At 42.3% G+C, this 14460-nt stretch overlaps 2 protein-coding genes across 2 annotated transcripts; both read left to right on the top strand.

Annotated features, from left to right (window-relative positions):
* The first annotated feature begins 2420 nt into the window (after nt 1-2420).
* Nucleotides 2421-7619, top strand: LOC105030355 (tubulin alpha chain-like). The gene is made up of 4 exons (XM_029115895.2): nt 2421-2438; nt 2779-3001; nt 3558-3706; nt 6636-7619. Exons 1-4 carry the CDS (start codon nt 2436-2438, stop codon nt 7602-7604), a joined length of 1344 nt encoding a protein of 447 aa, XP_028971728.2. The 5' UTR covers nt 2421-2435; the 3' UTR covers nt 7605-7619.
* Nucleotides 7620-10530: 2911 nt separating this feature from the next.
* Nucleotides 10531-14057, top strand: LOC105030354 (tubulin alpha chain). The gene is given in 4 exon segments (NM_001304150.1): nt 10531-10595; nt 12231-12453; nt 12622-12770; nt 12936-14057. Coding segments are annotated over 4 exon segments (1353 nt in total). The 5' UTR covers nt 10531-10592; the 3' UTR covers nt 13914-14057.
* Nucleotides 14058-14460: the final 403 nt, after the last annotated feature.

The raw sequence follows: 14460 nt of genomic DNA, 5'->3' as shown, positions 1-14460 counted from the left end.
TTCTTCCGTCTTGCCACCCATAGCCCATTCATATGAAGAATACGGGAGCTTGTTGTCACAAATGTAGCACACAGCCAGTACTTGCCAGACATTTCTGCAGTTCCTTTAATAGTGCTGTAGGCCTCTTGGAGGCCTCCCTGACCAGTTTTCTTCTCGTCTTTTCATCAATTTTGGAGGGATGTCCAGTTCTTGGTAATGTCTCTGTTGTGCCATGTTTTATACACTTGATGATGACTGTCTTCACTGTGTTCCATGGTATATCTAAGGTTTTGGAAGTTCTTTTGTACCCTTCTCCTGACTGATATCTTTCAACAATGAGATCCTTCTGATGCTTTGGAAGCTCTCTGTGGACCATGGCTTTTCTTCTGAGATGCAACTAATAAAATGTCAGGAAAATCCTACTAGAACAGCTGAACTTTATTCATGATTAATCAGAGTCACTTTAAATGATGGCAGGTGTGTAATGACTTCTATTTAACATGAGTTTGTTCTGAACACAGCCAGTTTTATTTAATTATGATTATTTTTAATCTTGTGATATGGTATTGGATGCTGTTGCGATCTTGGCCAATAAACATGTGCTTCAACAGGATTTTCCTGCTTAAATGTTTTCACATTTTAAAATGCACCAACAATTTCTGCAAGAATAAAACATAGAAAATGAGCTGGGTTCAGATGGATGTATTTGCTCTTAATGAACTCTCACTCAAAGTAATAACTAAACACCCATTTGGCTCGCTACAATATTTGAAAAAACTAGGCTTTCTGGGTTTGCTACATTTCCTTCATAGTGCTCAAGATTAAATGCGTGCCAGTGGATTTCGTTTGGCTGGCAGCAATCAACGAAATGTGAAACAGCTCTTGTGAGAGATACAGTAGACCTCCAATGGTACAGTGAGGGGCAAACAAGGACAACTCACTGTGAAATGAGTCACTCATATCGAATTTGCTGAAGTATCTCATTACAGTTATGTAGGTTCTTTAGAGCTCCGTGGGTTCAGCTTAGATCTTGCAGGGTTTGAGTCCCGGGAACGCCCGTGTGTAAAATGTGTGTGGTAGGTAAGTTGCTTCAACTAAAAAGTGTCTGCTAAATCAGATATTAAATCCACAATAGAATAGATCCTATGGGGGTTTCTGTAAAGGACTGCTGTTGTAAGATATTATCAGATAACATTATTACATATGCCACATATCACTGCCTTGTCCTTATTGTGGGTTAGTAAAACTGTCTTAGTTGTTTGTTTTTGAAGTCCTTGAAAGCAGATCTTTTGGTGATGAATAGTACAAAGACAATAATGTCTTTGTACTGTTTTGTGCCCCATAATTTCTAGGATGTAAAATGAGATAGGCAGTTATTGCTGCTTCACCCTTTTGGGCTCTCATCTGCAGAACTAAGTATGTTGTGGTAAGTCAATCCCCATGGCTTTTGTGTTTCCCCCTTTCAATCATCTGGAAACAACACCTGTCAGGTCATGGATATTAGTATATTTTGTTACTTTCTCTTTAAGGAATCATCGTTGACAGTTTCTCAAATGTCCAACCATAGTTGTTGTGGGACTATTTTAAACTCATATATCTAGATTATTACATTAAATTAACCTAAATATACAGTGTATTCTGTTAGTAATGTTATGTGTTTTTGGATCCACAAGCTATTAAAAAAAACTGTACATTTTGAAAAATTCTCGCTTATTATGCTAAACAAAATATATAAAGAGCATCTATAGTCTCCTGTGACCTCCTTGATCCTATATAGCTGACAGTGTCAAATGAAACAAAAGCCAGAAGAGCTCAGTCACTCCTTCAACAGTGGCCTTCATTCTTCCACTGTATAATTCAGACTCAAAGCATCGGTGTGTTCCAACTTGAATCCTATTCATTTCATAGTGCACTGCATTTCAAACCCTGGGTTCTATGGGCCTTGGTTAAAGGTAGGGCACTCCTAGGCAATAGAACATTATTTGGGATGCATACCATTACAAAGTAGTATCCCTCTAAGGAGTGCATGGGCATACCTTATTTGGGACGCGGGCCATAACAAAGTAGTATCCCTCTAAGGAGTGCATTGGGCGTTTCTCATTTGGGACGCGGCCCATAACAAAGTAGTATCCCTCTAAGGAGTGCATGGGCGTTTCTCATTTGGGACGCGGCCCATAACAAAGTAGTATCCCTCTAAGGAGTGCATGGGCGTTTCTCATCTGTGTTGTCTTCATCAGCCCCTTTCTCTTTACCCAGAGATGATCCCTGGCACTCAGTTCGTTGTATAATCCATAGGGCTCTGATGGGAAGTAGTGTACTATGTAGGGGATAGTGTACCATTTCAGATACAGATACTGCTGTTGCCTGCCTCCTATAAAGCTGACTCAATTCCCTCTCTCACGCACACAAACAATTCGCAACAAACTCTGGACACCGCAACGGAAAAACTATTCAAAATGGTGAGATTGGCTAGAATGGGAAATTATTGTGTGAATTTAGTTATTTATAATTTTCAAAAAGTTGAATACACATCTGATGATTTTTTTCTCTGCTCATCGTCTAGTTATGTTTGAATTTTTATGTGCAAGTTCGTGATTTGAATACACAGAATTTGAATGTTGGTCATTGCTTCACATTGGATATTGAAATGAAAATACATGTTATTTCGTTCCTGACTCTGTACTTCTTCTAAGTCTTACCATTATTATTAAATTAAAATCCTAGAGGTAGATACCCATTTTATGAATGGTGGCCCTGAGGGGCAAAATGTGTAATTTCATCTCTCTGTTTATCATGTAGCGTGAGTGTATTTCAATGCATGTCGGCCAAGCCGGAGCCCAGATGGGCAATGCCTGCTGGGAGCTGTACTGCCTGGAGCACGGGATCCAGCCAGACGGACAGATACAGGGCGAAAGAGTCACTGGAAAAGAAGATGATTCCTTCAACACCTTCTTCAGTGAGACTGGAGCAGGGAAACACGTTCCGAGAGCAATTTTTATAGACCTGGAACCTACTGTGATTGGTGAGTGACTAGACACTGTGAATTAAACTGACAAACAGAGCAACCTGTTGGGTTTGTGTAAGTAGCTGAAGGTCTTTGGTTCATTAGCACTGTAAATGGGATTCTGTTTAAGGACTCTGGACACAGTCCACATGCATTTATTCACCTGCTTACAAAAAACACTGATGTGGCCCAAAAGGTTATGTAGTATTATAATGTTCACATGACACAGCCCGAAGAGGACTGGCCACCTCTCCTTTCTCGGTTTCTTTCTAGGTTCCCACCCTTCTAGGGACTTTTTCCTTGCTACTGTGAATGAATACCATGTTGTTGCTTGCTCTTGGGAGTTTCAAGCTGGGTTTTTGTTTAGGCACTTTGTGACAACTGCCGATGTTAAAGGGCTTCATGAAATACATTTGATTGATTGTCAGCAATATGGCAATCAACTCCTGGGTGATGGTTGAAGTGGGAGTACTAACATAGTTATTCAAATAAGCTTTAGATCACTGTTGTAGCATAGACCATTCAAGCATGATCAATCATTAAATATTTCTGAAAAGTTATTCCTTGTCTCCAGATGAAATTCGTACAGGTATGTATCGCCAGCTGTTCCATCCCGAGCAGCTGATCACCGGTAAAGAGGATGCTGCCAACAACTATGCCCGTGGTCACTACACCATCGGCAAGGAGATCATCGATCTGGTGCTGGACAGGACGCGCAAACTGGTGAGCCACATTTCAGGCAGGTTTGTCACCTCTTAAAGCTGAGTGTAGGTTTAGGGTTAGGATTATGGTTAAACCTGGGATTTTTATTTGTGTTTGCATTATAATTTTAGAAAGTGTCCATGTATTCGCTATAAAAGTGGAACAATAGTGTTGTAATCTGATGTGATACTTGCCTCTAGAGTTTCCCCTACTACCTGGTATTGTTTTCAAAATACAAACTATTTCCTGGTTGCATTCAGAAGTTTCCTGATAAGCGTTTACATGATATTTGAAAAAAATATTACAGGGAATCATTTTACCAAGTACATTTCTGTCTAAAATATGTTGTAAAACTGATTGGCAAAAGAAAAACCACAAGGAGGCCTGATTCCATGTGTTTCACTTTTAAAGGCAAGGAGGAGAGTGAAGATGTCAGAAATGTCAACGTTTACGTGGGAGCCCCAGGAGTTTCCCTCTGCTGTTTGAATATATTAACTGAGTTCAGGAGATAGTTAAAAATACATACATATTATACAGTATTGTGAGAAAGGACACCCGCAACATTTTGTTGACTTATAGTTATTTGAAATATACACTTTTGTATATTTATACAGATTTAACATTTACACTTCACCATATTTTTGCAGTTAAAATAAAGACAGATGAGCAGGGAAAGTAAAGTGAGATTATTTGGGGAAGTTCTTTAAGAATCATAGTTCTGAAGTGTAAATAATGCACAATCTGTATTTGGAAGCAAAGTGAACTTTTAACTTATACCAATGTAATTCCTGCTCCGAATAGAAAGGAGCCCCAAATTTGCCTCTTCCACATCTAGATAATGCTTTTGATCACTAAAGAAAAGTGGAAATCCATGCCATATGTAATCTATAACTAGGAGGGACCTTTGCTTCTTTTGATCTGCAGAGGAAAAGTTACGACCCACAGAATAACTACTTCAAATATCAAAATATAAACGGGACTATGAAGGAAAACATGCCAGGCTTCTATTTTTAATTGGACATTACAAATCTACAAATGAAAAGAGGGTTTGTTTAGAATTGTTTCCTGTTTTTCCTATTTTATTTTCCATGTATTTATTATTTTGGTTTTCATTTAGTATTTTTCTATACTGTATGAACCTGAATCTGTTAAATAAAGGCAGAGAGGAAGGCTGGTCCAGACAGACATGAAGAAACTTGGTTTGGCGTTATCATACAGGAACGGTAACGTCAAAATCAGAAGAAACATTGTTGATGACTCTTAGAGTTACAACAGATAATCTACAACTAAAGAAAAATCCAGACCACAATGTAACAGGCATTCCTCTCAGAGCCGACTGAAAGAAGCTCAAAGTCTTCACCAATCAAACCATCTACACTGCTCAAAATAATTAAGGGAACAATTAAATCACACATCGGGTCTTGATGAACAAAATATATTGAAGATCAAAATCTTTAATGTACATTGTTTAATTCGTTGAGAACAAAATTACATAATAAAAGCCAAAATCACTAACCAACTGAGGGCTGGATTCAAACTCACACCGAAAATCTAAGTGAACAATTGAACTCAACTGGATTCAGGTCTGGTGAACTTGTGGGCAAGTATATGCCTCCAAGTATATGCCTTCCCAGACCATCACTGATCCACCGCAAAACCAGTCATGCTAGATGATGCAGCATAATATTCACCACTGCATCTCCAGACTCTTTCACGTCAGTCACATGTTCTCAGATTGAACCTGCTCTCATCTGTGAAATGCATGCTCGATTGGATCGAGATCAGGTGATTGACTCGGCCATTGCAGAATATTTTTTTGCCTTAAAAAAATCCTGGGTTGCTTTTATAGTATGTTTTGAGTAAATTTCCATCTGCAAATTGAAGCGCCATCCAATCAATTTAGCAGAATTTGGCTTAATCTGAGAAGACAATATATCCCTATACACTTCTGAATTAATCCAGCTCCTTCTGTCTTTTGTCACATTAGTTAACACTAGTGACCCAGTGCCATTGGAAGCCATGCATGCCCATGCCATCACACTGCCTCCATAATGTTTTACGCATGATGAGGTATGCTTCAGATATTGAGCCGTTCCAAGCCTTGTCCATACATTTTTCTTCCCATCATTCCGGTACAGGTTGAGCTTAATTTCATCTGTCCAAAGAATGCTGTTCCAGACCTGGGCTGGCTTTTTAAGATGTTTTTTTGGCAAAGTCTAATCTGGCCTTTCTACTCTTCAGGCTTATGAATGGTTGCACCCTGGTGAACCCTTTGTATTTGCTCTCGTGAAGTCTTCTCTTTATGGTAGACTTGGATAATGATAAACCTACCTCCTGGAGAGTGTTCTTCACTTTGCTGAATCTTGTGAAGGATTTTTTTAACCATGGAAAGGATCCTACGATTATCCACCACTGTTGTCTTCCGTGGAGGTCCAGGCCTTTTCGTGTTGCAAAGCTCACCAGTGCATTCTTTCTTTTTCAGAATGTTCCAAACTGTTGATTTGGCCATTCCTAATGTTCTTGCTATCTCTCTGATGGATTTTTCTGCAGCCTAAGGATGGCCTGTTTCACTTCCATTGAGAACTCCTTTGACCACATGTTGTGGGTTCACAGCAACAGCTTCCAAATGCAAAGGCCACAATTTGAATCAACTCCAGACCTTGTACCTGCTTACTTGATGTACTGTAACTTGAATATATTTAGGTAAAAAGCCAAAATAACAAAACTTGTATTAGCGTCCAAATATTTTCTGACCTAACTGTCCGAAAAAATTTTTTAAGGATTTATTTAAGGATTTAATATTTAAGGATTTAAGGATTTCTGGCCACTGTCAATTTTACCAGCTCACCTCCAAAATCTGCCTTGGGAAGATTTTAAGCTAGCAGACATGCTAGTTGGGCACATTTACTACAATAGCATTACATCTAATGATGTTATTGTTCCATTTCAGGCTGACCAGTGCACTGGGCTCCAGGGATTCCTGATCTTCCACAGCTTCGGAGGAGGCACCGGATCTGGCTTCACCTCCCTGCTAATGGAACGCCTGTCAGTCGACTATGGAAAGAAGTCCAAGCTAGAGTTTGCCGTTTACCCAGCTCCCCAGGTGTCCACAGCTGTGGTGGAGCCGTACAACTCCATCCTGACCACCCACACCACCTTGGAGCACTCTGACTGTGCCTTCATGGTTGACAACGAGGCCATCTATGACATCTGTCGCAGGAACCTGGACATTGAGCGTCCCTCATACACCAACCTCAATCGTCTGATTGGACAGATTGTCTCCTCCATCACTGCCTCCCTGCGATTCGATGGAGCCCTGAATGTGGATCTGACAGAGTTCCAGACCAACTTGGTGCCCTACCCTCGTATCCACTTCCCTCTGGCCACCTATGCCCCAGTCATCTCTGCTGAGAAGGCCTATCACGAGCAGCTGTCAGTCGCTGACATCACAAACGCCTGCTTCGAGCCAGCCAATCAGATGGTGAAGTGTGACCTTCGTCACGGTAAATACATGGCCTGTTGTCTCCTGTACCGTGGTGATGTTGTTCCCAAAGATGTCAACTCTGCCATTGCTGCTATCAAGACCAAACGTTCCATCCAGTTTGTGGACTGGTGTCCCACTGGGTTCAAGGTGGGAATCAACTACCAGCCTCCTACAGCAGTTCCTGGTGGAGACCTGGCTAAGGTCCAGAGGGCTGTGTGCATGCTGAGCAACACCACGGCTATCGCTGAGGCCTGGGCACGTCTAGACCACAAGTTTGACCTGATGTACGCCAAGAGGGCCTTTGTGCACTGGTATGTTGGTGAGGGCATGGAGGAGGGAGAGTTCTCTGAGGCCAGAGAAGACATGGCAGCCCTGGAGAAGGATTATGAAGAGGTGGGCACCGACAGCGTGGGAGAAGATGAAGAAGAGTACTGAAATATACCACTGTTATCTTGTGACCTAGTTGAGCTACAAAGAAGGATTGACATAATGAGAGCTAAAAATCTATTTGCAAATGTCTTTAATTCAGCATTCTGACATGCTTCCTTTTGCCTAAAACGTAACAATGAATCGTTGTGTTTCTCCATTCGTATTTACACTCACCTAAAGGATTATTAGGAACACCTGTTCATTTTCTCATTAATGCAATTATCAAATCAACCAATCACATGGCAGTTGCTTCAATGCATTTAGGGGTGTGGTCCTGGTCAAGACAATCTCCTGGACTCCAAACTGAATGTCAGAATGGGAAAGAAAGGTGATTTAAGCAATTTTGAGCGTGGCATGGTTGTTGGTGCCAGACGGGCCGGTCTGAGTATTTCACAATCTGCTCAGTTTCTGGGATTTTCATGCACAACCATTTCTAGGGTTTACAAAGAATGGTGTGAAAAGGGAAAAACATCCAGTATGCAGCAGTCCTGTGGGCGAAAATGCCTTGTTGATGCTAGAGGTCAGAGGAAATGGGCTCAAGCTGATAGAAGAGCAACTTTGACTGAAATAACCACTCTTTACAACCGAGGTATGCAGCAAAGCATTTGTGAAGCCACAACACGCACAACCTTGAGGCGGATGGGCTACAACAGCAGAAGACCCCACCGGGTACCACTCATCTCCACTACAAATAGGAAAAAGAGGCTACAATTTGCACGAGCTCACCAAAATTGGACAGTTGAAGACTGGGAGTCTGATGAGTCTCGATTTCTGTTGAGACATTCAGATGGTAGAGTCAGAATTTGGCGTAAACAGAATGAGAACATGGATCCATCATGCCTTGTTACCACTGTGCAGGCTGGTGGTGGTGGTGTAATGGTGTGGGGGATGTTTTCTTGGCACACTTTAGGCCCCTTAGTGCCAATTGGGCATCGTTTAAATGCCATGGCCTACCTGAGCATTGTTTCTGACCATGTCCATCCCTTTATGACCACCATGTACCCATGCTCTGATGGCTACTTCCAGCAGGATAATGCACCATGTCACAAAGCTTGAATCAGTTCAAATTGGTTTCTTGAACATGACAATGAGTTCACTGTACTGAAATGGCCCCCACAGTCACCAGATCTCAACCCAATAGAGCATCTTTGGGATGTGGTGGAACGGGAGCTTCGTGCCCTGGATGTGCATCCCACAAATCTCCATCAACTGCAAGATGCTATCCTATCAATATGGGCCAACATTTCTAAAGAATGCTTTCAGCACCTTGTTGAATCAATGCCACGTAGAATTAAGGCAGTTCTGAAGGCGAAAGGGGGTCAAACACAGTATTAGTATGGTGTTCCTAATAATCCTTTAGGTGAGTGTATATATGTTATCCATCTGAATAGCGGACGTGGTAATGAAAGATGCTTCAGCATCATGCTTTTTAAGCTGATTATCCATGAATCCTGTGAGAGGCCTTAGTTTAAACCCAACCGCAAGACCTTTTATATTGTATCGCCCATCCTCTACCTTCCCCCAACCACCTCCCCTCCCCCACACATCAGCCCTGTCCTCCCACACACACATGTCTCCTCTACTAAACCACCTCCCCTCCCCCACATATCAGCCCTGTCCTCCCACACACACATGTCTCCTCTACTAAACCAATGCCCCTCCCCCGCATATCTCCAGTGGAATTCATGTAATGAAAGGACTCCTATTAAAGCCTGTCTATGCAATTCAGCTGTCTGTGAGGAGAGATAGACCGGTGAGAATAAGTGGCCCGTTTCACTCACTTTACTAACACAAATGTGGCAATGTTAGAGCAATGGGTCAACGGTCACCTGTGAAATTATTCATGTAATAATTCAAACTATAACTGAACTGTTAACAATTGAAGGTTTCTACTCGGTAACAGTACGTTTATCATTGAGGAATGAGGAAATCAACAGCATCTTTCCAGTTTAAATAGATATATGCTACTACATTGAAGCTGTCAGTTTGACGTGCATTGGAAAATAAAGAAATGGCAAATAAAGAAATTGTGATTTTCTTTGTGAGTCTTTTCTTCAAATAGAAAGCAGCATTGCAGTCAGTCCAACAGCAGAGGTAACCAGCCTTGCACCTATGCTTTCATGAAATGGATTTGGAAATGTGTGCTGAGGTGAAGACAGTGCAGGAACATGCCAGGGAGCATTGGAGTGAGGTCCAGCCTTTTGGTAACGTGGATTGTATTCAGTAACACTGAAAGGCAAGCTGCGTCAAAAGCCTTTAGGACCACGCCCAATGAAGAGCCCTCACTGAAAACCGTTGTCGGAGTCTCACAGTGTCAGATTTCAAGAAAGCATTTTAGTGGTGTGAAACAAAAACCAGAGAGATGCACTGTGTTACATGCAAATGCCTTTTCACCGCATCTTTGTATGCTTTTTGTGAAACTAATTCACTCTAGTAAGCTCAATGCTATTGCACAGTTGAACACATCATTGTTCAATGCTAGCAAGCTGGCTATATCTCACAGGTCAATAACAATTATCAGCAGTGGACTGGCCAGATGGCATTTCTGAAAAATACCAGATGGACTGGTCAATATCTAGGTCGTATTTTGTGGACAATGTTGTATTATTTGGCAGACAATGGGGAACTCAAAGGGTAAATGGGCTTCTGTGGGGGCCTTAAGCAAAGGAACAAGCCAGTAGTGGGGTCTTAAGGTATATAAATAGGCAAGCATGTAAGAAATCCCTAGGCTGGTATCTGGTCCCAGTCCGCCCCTGCCCAGAATTATTCTCTGCGTAGTACAAATCAGCCACTCAATGCCTGCAGGAGGAGGGACTTCCCTTTTCATTTCCCAGCGACAGTGTCTGCCACCAATAACCAGCCTCCGCTCTAGCTTCCTGCCAGGCTGTCTGCTTTCCTGCGTATATAAACCCCACTCCTTCCTTCCTCCTGCAGTTCTGCCTTCTCTTCTGAATCCTCAACGTCAGCCTGTGAAGGAAAAGAAAACCAGACAAAATGGTGAGTGGTGACTACTGATTTAATATATATCTATAAATACATACATTTATATACATGTTATTTCATTTTTTTTCTGTTACATTATGTTAAAATGTTAGGATTAGATAAGATTGATGAGAGCTTAGAAGGGATCATCCTTTTTGGAGGGAAAAGCATGTGTGTGATGAGATGGTAATTCATTTACAGAAAGCTCATGTGATGAAACATTTTTGACAAAGTAATCTATAATTATGCGTCAAATATGGTAGGAAATCTGTATTTAACGTTGTAATGTGTACACTTAGAATACGTTGACCTTATTGCTAGACTGGACACAACTCTGGATATAAAACCTGAATTGCTCTAAGACAAAAACCCAAATTGCTGTTTTCTTTAGAATTTGTGTGAAATACATGTACTGGTTTCTATTGTATTTCTGCTCTTCAAAGTGGGGGGTGGGATGATCGAGCACAAAATAGAACAGGGAGGAGCGGTTGGAAATGGCAGCCATTTTCTACCAAAGACTAACTGAATACTTAATTATTCCAGCCCCTCCCTATCACCTCACAGCCCCTCAACTCCGACGTCACATGCTAAGGAAATTGCCTCTGTAACAGAACTTTGGGCAATTAAACGCAAGAACCCGACTACATTGAAAAACCCAACTACATTGATATGGTTTTTGAACAGTGACATGTTCTTATGAGCATGAACTTTCCGTTATCTCCAGCTGTTACACTGGAATCACCATGAGGCAAAACCAGAGATAGGGAGCGAGAGAAGAGATGAACAAAGGGAGGGGGGGGGGGGGGCAGGGAGGGGCTCACCAGAGTAAAGCTGTGTTTGTACGTGGGAGTTCGGCTCATTCAAATTAGACATTACTTATTCCTTTATGAATTAACAGCAGGAATGTGTGAATCAATTAATATGTTAGAAAAAATAAACATACTTATGATTTATTTTATGACATTCCCCATCCTACGCCCCCTCTACACCTTCATTTCAGTCACCACCTCGCACATGTGACGTACTTTGTAAGCGTACTTTAATGTGATCACAAGGTCATTCATAGGCGTACAGAAACTGTTTTATTAAACAAATAAACCAATTCATAATGTTTATAATATAGGTAGATAAATGTAGTTAAAATGTCTACCAGGCGGAGCATTAGATGTCTCCATCCATCACTGTCTTGATCTACCCCCACCACCCACCCGCTCCTGAATAATTGCACTTTAATTGCATAGCCACGAATTAGTAAAGGGGACCCTTATGAATTAAATGTGTGGATCCATGTAGCATCCATATAATTTCCTCTAACGCCATGTTGAATGTCGGGTTTTGGTTTCACCAGTTGGCTTTCTGTCAATCAAACAGGCACGTGTGTGAATTAGCAATCGACTTTGCTTCAAAATCACTTTGCTACACGCTTGGACATATTTACTAAGATCTTTGAATGGGAACATCTTATTACAGATACTAGATACAGAGAGATTAAAATAAAAAATGGCCTACTAACGGTGGTTGTATATTTTATATTGTATAAGTTATATTTCGGTTACATATTCTTCAATGCAGCTTAAAACCCAAGCATTTACGTAGGACCTTATGTTGACATTTCCTTTTTGTTGACATTGTTTAACATCTCTATTTCAGCGTGAGTGTATTTCAATGCATGTCGGCCAAGCCGGAGTCCAGATGGGCAATGCCTGCTGGGAGCTGTACTGCCTGGAGCACGGGATCCAGCCGGACGGACAGATGCCCAGTGACAAGACTCGTGGTGGTGGAGATGATTCCTTCAACACGTTCTTCAGTGAGACTGGAGCCGGAAAGCATGTCCCACGTGCCATCTTCGTGGATCTGGAGCCCACTGTCATCGGTAAAATGCTTCTTAGTGCCTGCTAACAATTTAATCTACTAGATCATGTTTCAGAATATTAAAATTCTGAACTTACATTTATTAGGACTTCCATAGAATATGCTAGGATACTTTGATGTTCTCTAACAATAAACCGCTAATTTGCTGACATTCTGAATCTTTGTCCAGATGAGGTCAGGACAGGTACCTATCGCCAGCTGTTCCATCCCGAGCAGCTGATCACCGGTAAAGAGGACGCTGCCAACAACTATGCCCGTGGTCACTACACCATCGGCAAGGAGATCATTGATATTGTGCTGGACAGGACACGCAAACTGGTGAGCGATCTTTCTCTTTTTCTCATTTCACTCTCAATCTAGAAAGTACCTCATGTCTGAAAAAATATATAGATAAGTACAAGTAAATGAAAAGACAACCATTTGGCTCTGTTCCTAAGGTAACATCACTTCTAACAATGTTCTTGTACCATTTGGTCCGTTCAGGCTGACCAGTGCACTGGGCTCCAGGGATTCCTGATCTTCCACAGCTTCGGAGGAGGCACTGGATCTGGCTTCACCTCCCTGCTGATGGAACGCCTGTCAGTCGACTATGGAAAGAAGTCCAAGCTAGAGTTTGCCGTTTACCCAGCTCCCCAGGTGTCCACAGCTGTGGTGGAGCCGTACAACTCCATCCTGACCACCCACACCACCTTGGAGCACTCTGACTGTGCCTTCATGGTTGACAACGAGGCCATCTATGACATCTGTCGCAGGAACCTGGACATTGAGCGTCCCTCATACACCAACCTCAATCGTCTGATTGGACAGATTGTCTCCTCCATCACAGCCTCCCTGCGTTTCGATGGAGCCCTGAATGTGGATCTGACAGAGTTCCAGACCAACTTGGTGCCCTACCCTCGTATCCACTTCCCTCTGGCCACCTATGCCCCAGTCATCTCTGCTGAGAAGGCCTATCACGAGCAGCTGTCAGTTGCTGACATCACAAACGCCTGCTTCGAGCCAGCCAATCAGATGGTGAAGTGTGACCCTCGTCACGGCAAATACATGGCCTGTTGTCTCCTGTACCGTGGTGATGTTGTTCCCAAAGATGTCAACTCTGCCATTGCTGCTATCAAGACCAAACGTTCCATCCAGTTTGTGGACTGGTGTCCCACTGGGTTCAAGGTGGGAATCAACTACCAGCCTCCGACTGTGGTTCCTGGTGGAGACCTGGCTAAGGTCCAGAGGGCTGTGTGCATGCTGAGCAACACCACAGCTATCGCTGAGGCCTGGGCACGTCTGGACCACAAGTTTGATCTGATGTACGCCAAGAGGGCCTTTGTGCACTGGTATGTTGGTGAGGGTATGGAGGAGGGAGAGTTCTCTGAGGCCAGAGAAGACATGGCAGCCCTGGAGAAGGATTATGAAGAGGTGGGCACCGACAGCGTGGGAGAAGAGGATGAGGAGGGCGAGGAATATTAAACATTATTCTCTGCCACCCTACATTCGAATACTGACGGTTGGAGGCCCACACGCAACATGAAGACAACTCTTTCCAAACTGCAGTCTATCTACTACATCTAGTCATGTTGTGTTGGCATTTTCAATAAACACCACGTCTCTTGTCAAATGAGTTCATTTTTGGAAATGTTTTAAGACTTTTCACAGCGGCCATTAATAAGGTCTCCATAAATGCTGTCAAGTATGGACCAGTCAAGGTAGTGGGATCATTAAACTGACCCATCCTATTTTGAGTTTTTAGTCTCACACAAGTGAGCTAGCAGTATGGGCAGTATGGAATAAATTCATAAGTTGGGAATGGGTTTTCCCTCGTCTAATATAATTGTATAGACCATGAATATCAAATTCAGTATCAAATTCCAGACTGCAAAAAAAATATGTTCTAGTTGAGAATATAGCCTATAGCCTATCTAGCAAACAGGTGATCTCCCGATGTCTTCATTTTTATTGACCGGCAATACTCACTCATCTGACCAGGCTAGTATGCCCTGCCATCTAGACCTAGCAA

Source organism: Esox lucius, chromosome 20 (genome assembly GCF_011004845.1).
Source record: "Esox lucius isolate fEsoLuc1 chromosome 20, fEsoLuc1.pri, whole genome shotgun sequence".
Classification (NCBI taxonomy): Eukaryota; Metazoa; Chordata; class Actinopteri; order Esociformes; family Esocidae; genus Esox; species Esox lucius.
This window is presented reverse-complemented; position numbering and strand designations above follow the sequence as displayed.